This window comes from Eublepharis macularius, chromosome 6 (assembly GCF_028583425.1).
Source record: "Eublepharis macularius isolate TG4126 chromosome 6, MPM_Emac_v1.0, whole genome shotgun sequence".
In the NCBI taxonomy this organism is placed as follows: domain Eukaryota; kingdom Metazoa; phylum Chordata; class Lepidosauria; order Squamata; family Eublepharidae; genus Eublepharis; species Eublepharis macularius.
This window is the reverse complement of record NC_072795.1, coordinates 19,027,076-19,041,895: the sequence shown is the minus strand read 5'-3', so window position 1 is coordinate 19,041,895 and position 14,820 is coordinate 19,027,076. Positions and strand designations below refer to the sequence as shown.

Here is a 14,820-nt window from a genome sequence, read left to right as displayed (position 1 = left end):
CATGAACAATAAGTCTTCCGTAATCATACAACATCCTAGAAAATGTGTCTGCTTCGCTCTCCACTCTGCCTCAAAATGTGTGCGTGTTTTTTTAAAAAATGTAAAAAATGTGGGTTTGATCTTTGTACATTTGAAAATCACATGTCGCAATGGCTCATGCTGGGATTGTGTTAGCACAATTGTAGCAGGCAGAACAGTTCATCTGGACAGAAAATACATTTACATTTGTGTGTTAATCACAGCAGTTCCCTACTGAAGCAAGCAATGACCTGGCAAATTGTCACAATGCCAGAGTTACTTGGAGAAATAAAAGCAGCCTCCAGTTTCTTCCCAGATCTTGGAGTTCTCTATTAACCGGTTTGGTTTCCAACACAGAAATGATGCACTAAGAATTAAATTTCCCATTGCCCCCTCCCCAATATTCAATAAAACACTGTGGGTCTGCAGTCTGACATAGCTTTCAATCATCCAGGATTGTGTATTTGTGTCTTTTTTACTCCTCTGCACTACTGATGTCAATATGTATGCATTGTGTTTCAATGGTGTGCATGTGCACTTTTGTTCATCGATAAAACACCTCAAAAAGCAACCTTAATGCCTCATGTTTTAACAATGAATAAGTGTGCATGTGCACGTCAGTAAAACTCCACACAATCGTGCTTTTTTGTAGTGTTTTATCAATGTATGGGAACTTAGCAGTAGGAAACAAGAAGCAAATGAGTTAAAGGAAAGGAAAGGTGTCCCCTCGCTGACTCCTACTGATCCTGCTTCCAATTTAAGTATCATGTTTAATTGTTTTTAATTGTAATACACGTGTTTCCTTCACATGTAGTATTCTACTTGTTTGTATACCGGCTGTGAGTGAAGGTGCCTCTCCCTTTTGTATTGTTTGTTTTTAATTGTAATAATGACATGATATGGCATGAGATGATAATATTTTAAAGCTTCTTTTAGTGATTTGCTTTGGGGGCCTTACGTTGGGTGGAAAGGTGGTATAAACATGTTTTAAATAAAATAAATAACACCCCCCCCCCACACACACACCAAATTGGCAATTGATTTTAGAGTTTCTCCTAACTAAACTAGGATTAAGGGAGTGGGGACAAAAATATTCCTGCTCCAAAAGGGGTAACAACTCAGCTTTTGCTCTCATCAGGGAGTGAATCATAACTGGTAGTACAACTTGTCATGCAGCAGCCAGTTGGTACTTTGAAAAATAATGAACAATAAGAGCAATTGGCTATCTGTGCATCTGCAGAAATTGTCCTGAATTGGCAACATTGTCCTGTTGTTTGAGAAGGTGAAAACCTCCTTAAGAATAAAATGGGAAGGTATTGCACTTCATCTACAGAAGATAAAATAAATTATATTCTTTTTTTATTTTCGATATAATTGACAAAGAGACTAGAGATTGGAGTATTGATGGTAATGTCGTGCAGGTTCAAATACAAAGGGAAGGTTCAGTCTTGCTCCGTTCTAACTAATGTGTTGGTTAAACAGAAGAAGAATAGTGCTACAATTTATTGTCATTGAAGCAGATAATTTTCATCACTAAGCGTAGCAGCGCTTTCATCTGGGTTTAATACGGAAACAAATGTTTATCATCGGGCAATTCAGTAGGAATTCATAAATGGGAGAAGAGCGCCATTAGTGCGCCGCACTTGCTAGGGAATGACAATAGGACCAAAGTCTCATCCCAGCATCCATGCTTTATTCTTCTTTTCTGTTGTAATTTATAATTTCCTAGGGTACTGCAGTCCTCCTTGGAGTGTCTATTCAAAGCATAAAACTGTTTGTCAAATTTCCATTAAGCTTAAGGTGAAAAATTAATGAACCATTCAGTTCAGTTATTTCAAAACTAATACAATTCTATTAGCAATGTAGCTGAAAGTCAAAGAAGTGGTATGTACAATTACAGTTCAGTGTTGAGTCAAACTTTCCCTTTCCTAAAGAATAATAATAAAAAAGAGAAGATCATTAAAAGGCTGTCTTAGGACATAATAGGAAGGATTTGAAGTATATTTTAAAAATGGGGAGGATATAATTTTTCTAAGACTTTGTTTATAAACAGTTGGCTGTTGATGGAAGGTGCTTTCTCACACAGTAATTTAGACACCATAATAAGGTTGTCTTTTTGTTGGGTGAATGCTACAAAAGGAAATCATACCTATGTTAAATGTTCCCTAAGGCAGAATTATACATTATAAGGAACTTGGCTCTGCCAGAAAAATGTGGAATCCACATGTGTTGGACACATAGGTACATGAAATTGCCTTATACTGACTGAGACCATTGGTATATCATGTCAGTATTGTCTGCTCAGACCGGCAGCAGCTGTCCAGGGTCTCAGATGGAGGTCTTTCATATCACCCCCTAGCTGATTCTATTTAACTGGAGTGCTGGGGGCTGAACCTGGGACCTTTGGCATGCCAAGCAGATGTTCTACCACTGAGCCACAGCATAACACACAATCTGTGATCATGGCTTCCTGTTTTGTGATGTCATCCTATTGTTAATTTCCCAACCATACCAGTAGCAGCAAAATGATAACATCAACATGATGCTACCAGAGAGGGAGGGATCATAGAATCATAGGGTTGGAAGGGACATCCAGGGTCATCTAGTCCAACCCCCTGCACAATGCAAGAAATTCACAACTACCCCCTCCCCCATACACACACAGTGTCCCCTGCTCCATACCTAGAAGATAGCAAAACACCATCAGGATCTCTAGTTGAGCTGGCTTAGGGAAAATAGCTACCTGACCTCAAGGTGGTGATTGGCCTTACCCTGGGCATGTAAGAAGGGGCCACAAGAGTGAAGCACTGATGTTGCCCTTCGTGCCCTCCCTCTCCTGATCTGCCGAGGTTTGCAGAAATATCTGATATAGTGCTAAAGCTGAAATGTTCCAAAAATGCTGCAAATGATGCAAAATCAGAGAACATTCTCTATGCATTCAGACACTCGATTTCAGTATTATATCTTTTAGAGAATTTGATAAATGGCAAGAGTTACCTACGAGTTACTTACTAGGATTTGCTAGCTGATATGCAATGGGTTTGAGCATTTTATATTGCCAGTATACTGACTATTGACAGACCTAAAAATCAAAACCATAAAAAAGTCATCAAACCAAAGGCATTCAATAATTAGTATTTCTGAAATTAGAAAAGTTATAAAAGCTTCACCTGAAAATTCAATTCAAAATTCATGTTAAGACTTCATTGAGGATGGATTGGGAAGAAATGGCCCTGAAAAAGGGTCCCGCCCCCAGCTTGCCCCATCCTGTCTTCCCAAAGGAAGGAGGGAGAGCCTGTCCGGCCAGCCCTGAGCAGGAAGTGCCTGTCGAAGCTAGGCAGGTGAGAAGGAGGAGGCCAGGCAGCGACAACCTGTCCCTCATGGGCAAGGTGAGACTGGGTAGGCCCATCATTGTGGCAAAGCTGGGCATGTCTCATCTCTCACTACAAAGAGGCTGTGGCAGGTGCATCCTGTCACTAGCTGCAGCAAGGACAGGCCAGGTCAGACTGGCTAAGAGAGTGCATCCCTCACAGTCCCCTTTATTCTGGCTTACACCTGCCCCTCTCTTTGCACTGTGGTGGCCCTGATTTGGGGGGGGGAATGTCCCCCAGATCCTCGGCTCATCTGGGCTGTTCCCCTGTGGGCTTTATAGCTAATCCACCCCTGACTTATTTTGATCAGAATGAATGCCTGTTGGGTCAGCTGCTCTGAGGTAGGTCAGGGCTGCCTTGACTCCAGCTGCTGAATGTATGGAAGCAATAGGAAACCCGAAACTTTATATTCTATGGTGCATGACCTTCCTTTGCAAAATTAACCCCCTTTATCACTTGAAAGGTTTGAAAGGATTTAATTACACAATTGATCTCTACAAGTTGTGGATTAGCTCCTGTATCTTGGATCTTGGTTTTGAGGTGCAATTCAAAGCTGTGGATGTGACCTATAAAACCAACATGGTCTGGTCTCGGGGTATCTTCTCCCTTATCTTAATATACAAACTTTTCCATCTACTAAGATTTCTCCAGAGATCTTTATTCATGTAACCTCTCCAGCATCTGCCATGAGTTCTGGGACAGGGCCTTTTCAGTGCTGTCACTTTGTCTCCAAAACCCTACCAAAGGATTCCCCTGGTACTTCAGGGTTGCCAATTCCTGGTTGGGAATTGGGGGGGGGGGTGGAGCCTGGGAAGGGCAGGGTTTGGGGAGGGGAAGAAGCTCATTGGGATATAATGCTATAGAGTCCATCATATGAAGCTGCCATTTTCTCCAGGGGAACTGACCACTCTCATCTGGAGATCAACTGTAATTTGGGGAGATCTCCATGCCCAACCTGGAGGGTGGCAACCCTATTACCTTCATTATTTCTCTCTCTCTCTCTGTATGTATGTATGTATGTATGTATGTATGTATGTATGTATGTATGTATGTATGTATGTATGTATGTATGTATGTATGTTTGATTAAACTTCAACAACACCAAAGAGACAGAAAAGGAATAAAAACATACCAAATAAGCACATTGTCAAATGATTTACCCATTACTTACTGTCCACTTAAACATGAAAACAAAAAAATATCAACATTGAGATATTCCAGTTCTACTTTTTAACTATTCTGTCACCAGTTTCATCCTCTGTATATTTAATTCTTTATTTGGCTCATTCTTTTCCGGGCTTTGAATTAATTTGAGTCAGGTTCCCGACTTAACTATTGTATTGTCATTCTGTTGCCCTGTGATATGTCTCTTTATATTTTGGAACTTGTTTGCTGCATCCTGTTTTAGATTTAAATTATTTCGGTAATTGTCCGCTGTACTTTATTTTTATATAAGCCACTGTGAACATGTAATTTGAAAAAACAAAGTCGACGATAAGAACTTTATGTTAAAAAAAAGGTTAACTACAACAAGTTCAAGTGGGTATTTGTGTTAGTTTGCAATAGAGGTGGACATGAATCAGAAAAAAAAGAACCATGTGGTTCGTGGTTCATCACATTTCACGAACCACGAACTTTCATGAACCTGCCCCTGTTCACGAACCAATTCGGTTTTGGTTCATGAAAAATCATTTCTGGGCCAGCAAATCATCACTTCTGGGTCAGCAGAAGGTCACTTCTGGGTCAGCAGAAGGTCTGCAGAAAGCCCAACCCCTGTTGCCTAGGACTGATTGGCAACAGACTGTCTGCAGTGATGAACCAAAAAATGAACCAAACGAACCGCCCTAAAAGTTTGTGGCCGTACATCAGAAATGGGCTCTGACAAACCACTGGTTCATGAACCACTAACTGGCCTGGCTCGTGATGAACTTTGGTTTGTATTTCAGTTCGTGTCTATCTCTAGTTTGCAGTCGAAGAGCAAGATAGAGGTCCAATAACACCTTAAAGGCCATCTTGATTTTCAATATACGAACTTTCAATAGTCAAAGGTCCCTTATCTTGGTGGTTAGGTAATCCTGAAGTCTTTCTTTCTTTAAAAAAAGTCCTGCTTTTGTCTGAAGAATTTGCAGTGGAAACTCCTTTTCCATTTTATTCTCATAACAATCCAATTAGCAACATTGGGCTAAGAGGAGACGACTGGCCCAAGGTCTCTAAGAATTTGAACCTGAGTCTCCCTGTTGCTAGCCAAACACTTAAATTGTATGAATATTGCATGCATATTGTTAAAAAAAAAGATAGAAATCAGAAAGGTTTTATTGATATTTACTGAATTGTTGTTTCCCCTCTTTCCCCCCCTCCCCTCAAAGATGGAAGCTATAAACAGAACCGATCAAACCTCACTTCTCTGATAGTCCAGCCTATTTCAGTCACGCTAGCAAGAAAGCTACTGTCTTCCCCAAAGGAAGGTGTTGAAAATGAAGTGTGCAGGCCACTGGAATTGCCTGTAACAGGTAAATGCCTTTCTCGTTGTCTCTTTTCGTTTTTTTTTAAAAAGATGCTCCTTGTTCATTGTGAAATTTCTTTCAGTCCTTGAAGTAAATGGTGTATAATTGCATGTAATTGGGTGGGGTTTTTTTTTGACCAATTGAAGGTATTTAAAGTGGCAGCACTTTGCAAACAGGGCCGTTTCCAGACGGCCCCCCGCCTCACGAAACGTCGCGCGTCGTCGCGCGTCGTTGCACGGAAAACACGAAATATCGCGTTTTCTGCGCAACGACGCGCGACGACGCACGACGTTTCGCGAGGCGGGGGGCCGTCTGGAAACGGCCCAGGATGCTGTGGGGAGGGGAAAGTGTACCAGTTTTATGCTGAAGAGTTTGCTGAGAGAGAACAAAATGTTATAAAATGCCAGAGATGAGAAGCACAATTTTATTTTATTTTTTTAAGTATTCCATGTATGTGTGTGTGTGTGTGTGTGTGTGTGTGTGTGTGTGTGTGTGTGTGTGTGTTTTTAAATGAACTCATAGCTGTCGAGTCGTAGCCTGTCAGTCGTTGCTTCTGCCAAGATCCAGCTGATGGAAGTAGATATCAGGAGCGCTGAGCCTCTTAGTACAAGCATTAAAGTCTAATTCATGCTATTGACTGAAAAATCCCTCTGACTCTATCTGGCATCACCCAAGAGAGGCTTCTTTGGCTGTGATACAGTTTGTTAGGCCTTGTTGGACAACATCGAATATCAGGGAGGCATTTCAGTTACCGGGGGAGCACTCAAGCGATAGCTTTAGTCGTCTTTGTGCCTCCGGCATGTATATTAAACCCCTATCTATGTCTGTGTCGCCCTTAATTTGTACCTTACTGTGAGAAATAAAGCCTTAACTGTCTCTCTGTGTGTATTTGCATATATGCAACAAAACCATAGGGGGGCATGTTTGCTTAGGAAGTGTTGTTGTTTTCTGATAACAAAGAGGCAGAAACGGCTTTAGTGGGATTTGGGGAAAGGCAGTCAGAACGCATCCTGAGACAGACTACGTACACATTTTCCACAAAGGCCAGCAGATTCTTTCCATTGAAGGGACCGGTTATCGATTTTTATGGAGGTTGAATGATTGGGACGTTTCTGAATTTTGTGAGCGCTCCCAGTTGGATTCTCAAGGCAGCATTTCTTTTGTGAAATGTTACTCATTTTTTTTCCTGACCCAAAGAATGAAACTCAACAGTATAACTTTGGTTTGTGTACAAGTGGCCTGCATAGCTGGCCAGGAAAGACCAAGGGACATTAGTATCCTCCCAGTTCTGCCCACATTACCATTTAGTGATGCTTCCTAGTCCAAAAGGAATACATGGACATAAATCGGACATCCAACACTCAAAAACTACTGAGAGAAGTTTTTAATATTCCAGGACAATTCATTGCTGACCTAAAAGAGGCTGTCCTCAAACAGAGAAACTTCAAGGGGAGATTATGACAGAAGATTGCTGAAATTGAGTTCATTCACAATTTTAGAACAATAGAACCCCCCCCCCCCCGCCGCCGCCATGAGCTGAACAGACATTTCAAATTCTTATTCTCACTATAGATGCTAATTTCTGCTCTAATCAAGCTGCTTTTTACCTTGCATCCTGATGTCCTCCCTTGTATCTCCCCATCCACCTTTGGCTGGGCTATAAAAAGCTCAGGGATTTCCATTCCTACTCATGTTTGAAGAAGGGAGCTCTGGCTCTCGAAAGCTTGCACTCTGAAAATCTTGTTGGTGTCTAACAGTGAAATCCTAAGCAGAGATACTCCAGTCAAATCCTGCAGTCTCAAAGGAGTTCCTATGCCAATACTTGTTGAGCCAGTGCGCCACAAAAGACTAGTTTTGGTAAACCAAGCTTTTCACCCTTTGGATACCCTACACTTTGCTCTGAACTTCCTCTTCTGATTTTTGGACATCTTGTTCAGGACTAACCACCACAATAACAACATTCAATGTATATACCACCTTTCAGGACAACTCAGAGCAGTTTACAAAGTGTGTTGTTATTATTATCCTCACAACAATCACCCTGTGAGGTGGGTGAGGCTGAGAGAGTTCCAAAGAGCTGTGACTGACCGGAGGTCACCCAGCTGGCTTCAAGTGGAGGAGTGAGGAATCAAACCCGGCTCTCCAGATTGGAGTCCCCTCGCTCTTAACCACTATATCAAACGGGCTCCCAGCAAATTAACTGACCAGAACCATTGGAATTAACTCTCCCATGCAATGTTTACACACTAGACAACAAGATCTCTGATCAATTGGAAAGTAGAGTCCAAGAAATCTTGCGTAACCTCATGGTGATGAACTAGGCCATAGTGGTATACTATTACAGCCCAAAGCTTGCTTCAGAGTTGGCATTTAAATACAACACTCCATGACTACTCCAGATTGGTTGGGCTGCATGAAACACACCAGCCTTTAATGGGGTAGCACTGGCCAGCACAGGCACAAGTTGTTAGGGAATTTCTTATGTGGCATGTGGAGCTCTATTCCTTTGTCATTTGGTGCCCAATAGGTCTTCTTATTTATACAGGGTCAGCCTTGATTAGTAATTGGATGGGAGACCTCTAAGGAAGCCCAGGGTTGCAGAGGCAGACAATAGCAAACCACATCTGTTATTTTCTTGCCATGAAAACCCCACCAGGGGTCGCCAGAAGTCAATTATGACTTGAGGGCAGAATTTAATTCCATTTCATTTATTGGAGTAGGGTGGGGACAGTGACTAATTTTTATTTGGCCTGAATGGAGTGAATTATATTATGCATATCAGGAAAATCATATTAGCTATGTTATTGGCCACTATAGGGCTTTTTAAAATCAATCGAAGTTTATTTTGAGGTTGGGGAGGAAATAGAGCTGCATGAAATTAAACAAACAGAGTCCAAGGGATCAATCACTCGACTGCGAAAGGAGACAGAAGAGTAGGTTTCTATTACAGCAGCCTCCACTCATTCATCAGCTATGCCAAATAAAGCGTTGCATGAGAAAGTTTACAGTATATTCAGCATTCTGTCTGTAGCCATTGATTCGCAATTAACTTTCTTCATAGACTATTTGATACACTGCTAGGCAAGAATTAATTTTGCAGAGATAAATGTACTGTATTAATGATGTGGTATGGAATATTCTTCCTGCCTTGTTGGCCTGCTACAAAGATTGTTTTTTTTCCCCTTTTAGACTACACATAAAATTGTTATTTCATTATTCTTACTGTTTTCACTCACACATACAAGCACAGAGAAGCTAATGAGAATCCTGTGTTCTAAATTGTTTTGTGACTTGAATAAAAATTGTGGCCAAGGAGAGATTAAAAAGACACAAAGAGAAAGTAAACTAATTAAGTACTACCATTGATGTATTTTCAACTTCATGTATTTTTGACTGTCCTTCACAATCCAGGAATGAAGACACAAGACATAGAAATGAGGATGAAACTCAGTTTATGTAATGCTGATCTGCATCCTAAAGTTCTCCTAAACTGAAGCGTGGGCTATTGCCAACAGGCAGTTGGGTCTGGCTGCCAACAGTTCCAGGCAACTCTACCTTGGTACCTGAATCAGCCGGCGTAATCACAAACTTTGTCTACATGCCTACATGGAAGACTGTGCTAAATGGTGTTTAGCTTAGGATTCTAAACTTTGGGTTAGGAAATCCCTGGCGATTTGGAGGTTGAGCCTGGAGAGGATGGCTTTGAGGAGGGGAGGGACCTCAGTAGGGCAGAATTCCATACAGTCCACTCTCCAAAGTGGCCATTTTCTCCAGGAGAACTGATCTCTGTCGCCTGGAGATCAGTTGTAATTCTGGAAGATCTTCAGGCTCCTGGAGGTTGGCAACCCTAATTTAGCTTTATTTCCATTCCCCCAACATGCCACTAAAACAGCAAAGGGCTTAGTAGATGCCCCTCAGCACCAAGACAGTCCCCCTTTCCACCCCTGGACATTTTTTTACATGTACCTTCATTGAGTCCCTCAGTTGAGTCCATGAACAGGGCAACAGACAAGCAACTCTTGGCTTTCTAGATGGAGTATTCCTCTGCATGACCAACAAGACCTTCATTATAAAGGATTTATCAGTATTTCCCCTAGTGCAGCCTTGTGTAAACGTGTCATTGTTGTTGTTGTTTTCATATTGATTTGATTCCAAAAATATTACTCATTATCATTTCACTTGGAATCACACATGGTTGGGTTTTATTTTTGCTAGTCGTGCTTTCCTTCCTTCTCATTCTTTCCCTCTCTCTTACCATATACTTACAGTGCGCTCCTAAACCGAGTTACTCCAGTCTACGCACATTGAAATCAATGGACTTAGACAGGAGTAACTGTGTTTAGGATTGCACTATTAGGGTACTGATGAGTCTGGCATGAAGAGGGGAAGAAGATTTGTCCCTCTTCCTTGTCTTCCCTGGTTCTTTGGATACTAACTTGAGCATGTCTGAGTTAGCACACTTCAATGTACTCCGAACTTTCAGGATACCTGCCTGGCATTAGGACAATGTGGGGCACTGAGGTTTGGTACCTCAGACATTATTTATGTATTTACATCCAGGGGCTGAGCCAGGGTTTCTGGTACCTGCGGCCACCCCTATGTGTGCGTGCACATAGTGTGCATGCGCGTTCCCCAGACTGAGTGATGACATCACTGCATGATGACATCATCATGCAGCAAGCCAGCCCCATTGGCCAGTGGGTGGCTGGGATGGCACGCAGAGGCTGCCTGCTCTCCCAGTCAGGTTGCAGCGGGTGGCTGAGGAGGTTCCGCACGCCACCCTGGATGCCGGCCGTGCCTGGCCCACAGCTGCTGCACCCAGCCGGGAACATGTGTTGTTGTTGGTGGTGGTGGCACAGGGCTGGCTGGCTGCAGCAGCTGCAGGCCAGGCATGCCAGCTCCGTGGCGCGCACCTCCACCCCCGGCACCCCCTCCGGCGCCTCAGCACCAGCGGCGCCCGCCTCACCGCCTCAATGGTGGCACCGGCCCTGTTTACATCATTTATAGTCTACCTTTCTCAATGAGACTCAAGGCGGATTACACAGTGTGAGTCAGTAAAATCAATATGAAAGATAGTTCAATATACATGTAATTTTGCAAGATTTAAAGAAAAAGAGAAAAGGAGAAGAAAGGTTTTGAGATTTAACAATGTTGAAACAGAATATAAGCAAATTCCATGACTAATATATTAAACAGCAGAGAAACTACCTAATAGGATCACATGGCAGAAACAGCATCTGAGACACTGGAACAGTTGGTGTAGGCCATGCAGGTCTAGTGGTGCTGGGGGTGGTGGCATTTACCATAGAGATTTGGGGGATTCCTAGAGAATCTCAGTTTTGCAGCCCTGGAGGCCTCATTTCAAAAAGGCTGAGGACAAATCGGAATGGGTGCAGAGGAGAGAAATCAGGCTACAGACTGTATTTTGTACACCCTAGTTCAAAAAACAAAACAAAAAGTCAGTGTTAATGTTTGCTGTATTTCTAGTAAGTCCTATATAATAAGCCATTTGTATGAAATATCCACATTGCAATGCCACTTTTACTATAGTGGGTTCCCAGCAATTCCTAGAGCTACCCTATGTCATTTTTGGGTTTTCCCAGAAGTGATATTGTAATGTAGACAATGTCACTCCCTACCCCCGCCATTTCCCTGTGCCCAACCTTCTCACTGGCAATCCTACATACCACCTGGTCTAGGCTTTGGCTCTGGCCTTCTTCTTCCTCCATTCCTAGAGACCCAGGGGAATTCTGGAGGAGCAGGAAGTGGGCAGGTCCACTCAGGGCTTTCCTCATTTGCTGCAATAGGAGTCTGCTGTTGGAGAGGAGGCAGGAGGCCTTCCCTGCGAGATTCTGGAGTGCAGACAACCATGGTCAAAGTGGAAATAATGAGAAGCTTCTCTTCTAAGGAGATTTCTGTGGAGTCTTTGCCCCATCTGCAGGTGGGCTAAGGCTGAGAGGTGAATGCTGTTAAAGTAGCTGAGTGGAAAACCATACTTGCAGCATGTCATGCACAGTCTGCCATTTTTTTCAGAGCCCCCCCTCCCTATTTTTAAACAAAGCAAAGGAGATACATGCTGTAATGTCTTTATTTTTTACAGGTACTATTTAAATAGTTTGGCGTAGTGGTTAAGAGTGACGGGATTCTAATCTGGAGAGCCAAGTATGATTCCCCACTCCTCTACTTGAAGCCAGCTGGGTGACCTTGGGTCAGGCTCAGCTTCTTGGAGCTCTCTCAGCCCCACCTACCTCACAGCATATTTGTTGTGGGGATAATAATAACATACTTTGTAAACTGCTCTGAGTGGGTGTTAAGTTGTCCTGAAGAGCCGTATATAAATTGAATATTGTTGTTGTTGTTGTTAAATAAATAATTTCCTCATAGAGCTTTAAAATATTTTGCATTTAAACCATACACTGTGTGTTTGTGTGTGCGTATGTGTAATCCATTTTAGTCCAAACATTTGTTGCTGTTGGAAAATAAAACCTAATATGACATTTTAAAAAAAGTTTACTAAATGAAAGTGAAAATAAACGTGCTAAATTGGTTTGAGTTTGGTGTAGTGGTTAAGAGTGCAGGTCTCTAATTTGGAGAACCAGGTTTGATTCTTCAGTCCTCCGCTTGAAGCCAGCTGGGTGATCTTGGGCTAGTCACAGCTTCTAGCTCTCTCAGCCCCACCCACCTCACAAGGTGTTTTGTTGTGGGGATAATAGTAGCATACTTTTAAACTGCTATGAGTGGGTGTTAAGTCATTCTGAAGGGTGGTATATAAATCTAATGTTGTTGTTGTTACTATTATTATTATTACTAAATTGGTTTGAGTTCTATTTAATACATCAGACGATTCCATGAAATTTTTTCTGATTCTATTCCCCCATCCCAAAAACCCAAATCACAGCATATGAGGGAGAATGTCTTCTAGTTTTTATGTAACAGAATTTGGAAAGATGGAGCTAAACTAGAACCATTAATGATAACAATAAACTCTTTCTGTTCTTTCAGTAGTGAAGTAGCTTTATAGCTTAGATAAAGTTTAAAGAATATTTCAAGCTGCATTAAACTGAAGTCTCCCTGTCACTTTCCAGAGCATAAAGGAGAAAGAGATAAAGTTGTCAAGACCTTTTTAAAGTCTTTCGTTGGACATCTAATGTTAGAAACTGAGATTTGGTTGTCAGAAATGTTTAAGGGAAATTAAATTTTACTTCTTTTCCATACCCCATTGAGAGCTGTTTGAGCCTTTTATTAGGCATACTAAGCTAAGTAATGGTATTGTACAATACATCTATTCATTTCGTTATCTGATTCCAGAAGATGTCAGTTGCCAGTGGAAGACATCTATTTTGTTCCCTTTCTAAGGGACTACAGGTTACAGGAGACATAGGGCTGCTGCTAAAAATTGGTTCACTCCTCCTCTTCTGTAACGTGGTAACAATCACTCAATCACACAGAATAAGTGTTACTATACGATACAGAGGAAAACTGACATGTGGATGCTGTTTTGTGTGGTCTTTATATGATGCAGTTCTACTTTGAGATCTTGGATTAGCCCTTTCTTTTACAAACCATGGTGTGTGGTTTCTCCATTGCTGCTTATACAGTAAAGTGGCCAGAGGGCTTCCACATGGCAGGTTTCCCTGTGGTTATTCTGACCCCACCCTCCACTATCAGGGCTTTCCCATTATTTTTTAAAATCTGCTATCATTATAGCTTTACAACAATCTGTGTATGACATTCTCCAAATCTCCAGCTTTCATTAAAAAATTATCTAGCCTGTTTCATTGTGAAGATATAAGGGGGAAGGCCTATATCTACGACAAAAGGCACTGAAGATTTTTTAAATTAAAGTTTGGAATTCAGAGAACCTAACAGATTGTTATAGCACTGTAATGATAATTCAGTAGCTGTTTCATATAAAGGCTCTCAATGATGGTGGGGAGGTGACTGCTGTGGGAAAAGGGGCAGGGGAAAGGTCTGTTGTGTGGGTACGCAAGGGAAAACCCAAACTTTCCCACCTGTATGGCAATCACCCAGACTTTGCTGCTATCTTTCCCAAAATCTCACAGCAAAGAAAAGCCAGGGAAGACTTGGAAGGTACACAAATGCACCACAAATTTGCGGAGAAGCAGCAAAACAAACAAAACCAGTCCCAAGGGCATCATACCCTGAGCATGAGGAAAGTCTAGTGGAGTTTGCCAGACTTCAAGTGGGCTTCAAAAAAAACGCTTGTTTGTTACTGTAGTGTTGCCTGAATGCAAAAAAGCCTTGTCTGATTTGAAAAAAACTGGAGCATAGACTGTTTTTTTCTTAGCTTCATTCCATTCCCTTTCTTTTACCTCCTTACATTTCTGATTGGTATATACAGCCACCACCAGATGGGTAAGCATTGAGCATGTGTGTTTGTGACAGTGAGTGAATTAGACATATATTTTAGGCCTGCAAATCCTAGCAGAGGAAGCAGCAACACTTGCTCCCACTGTGGTATGTTGCTTAGCCCTTCCCACCAGCTGTCCTCCATCTTGCCTGTGCAAAAGGAATTCTAGCAATGGTAGTTCTTGATATGATAAACCCAGGAAGAGTAGCAGGCCAGAATGTTGCTTGAGACTGCTGCTCCAACACTGCTTCTGATTGGCTCCAGCAAATCTCACAAGCTATCTGGGCAATGGGTGCATAGATACAAGGAAATAAGTTTCTATAAATATCCTCAGGCATGATTAGGATTGTGTCTTACTTTCCCAGCGGGAGGAGAGGACCCATCTCTTACCTTCTTGTTGCTCCCAGCATGTTCCTCATGCACCGATGCAATGACATCACTTCCAGGAAGTGATGTCATTGCACAAGGTGGGGGAGAGTGTGCACTTCACAGTGGGCCGATTTGGGCCCCAAATGAAGTATGGAAGCTCTCTCAGGGTGACAAGATGATTCAGTGA

At 42.1% G+C, this 14,820-nt stretch overlaps 1 protein-coding gene across 1 annotated transcript in view; it reads left to right on the top strand.

Annotated features, from left to right (window-relative positions):
- The window catches only part of NAALADL2 (N-acetylated alpha-linked acidic dipeptidase like 2), a 756,283-nt gene that overhangs the window by 483,924 nt on the left and 257,539 nt on the right, over positions 1-14,820 (top strand). Inside the window, exon 6 of the mRNA XM_054984198.1 lies at positions 5,756-5,899. Coding sequence (XP_054840173.1) covers positions 5,756-5,899 — 144 coding nt within the window. The remainder of the gene's footprint in view (positions 1-5,755; positions 5,900-14,820) is intronic.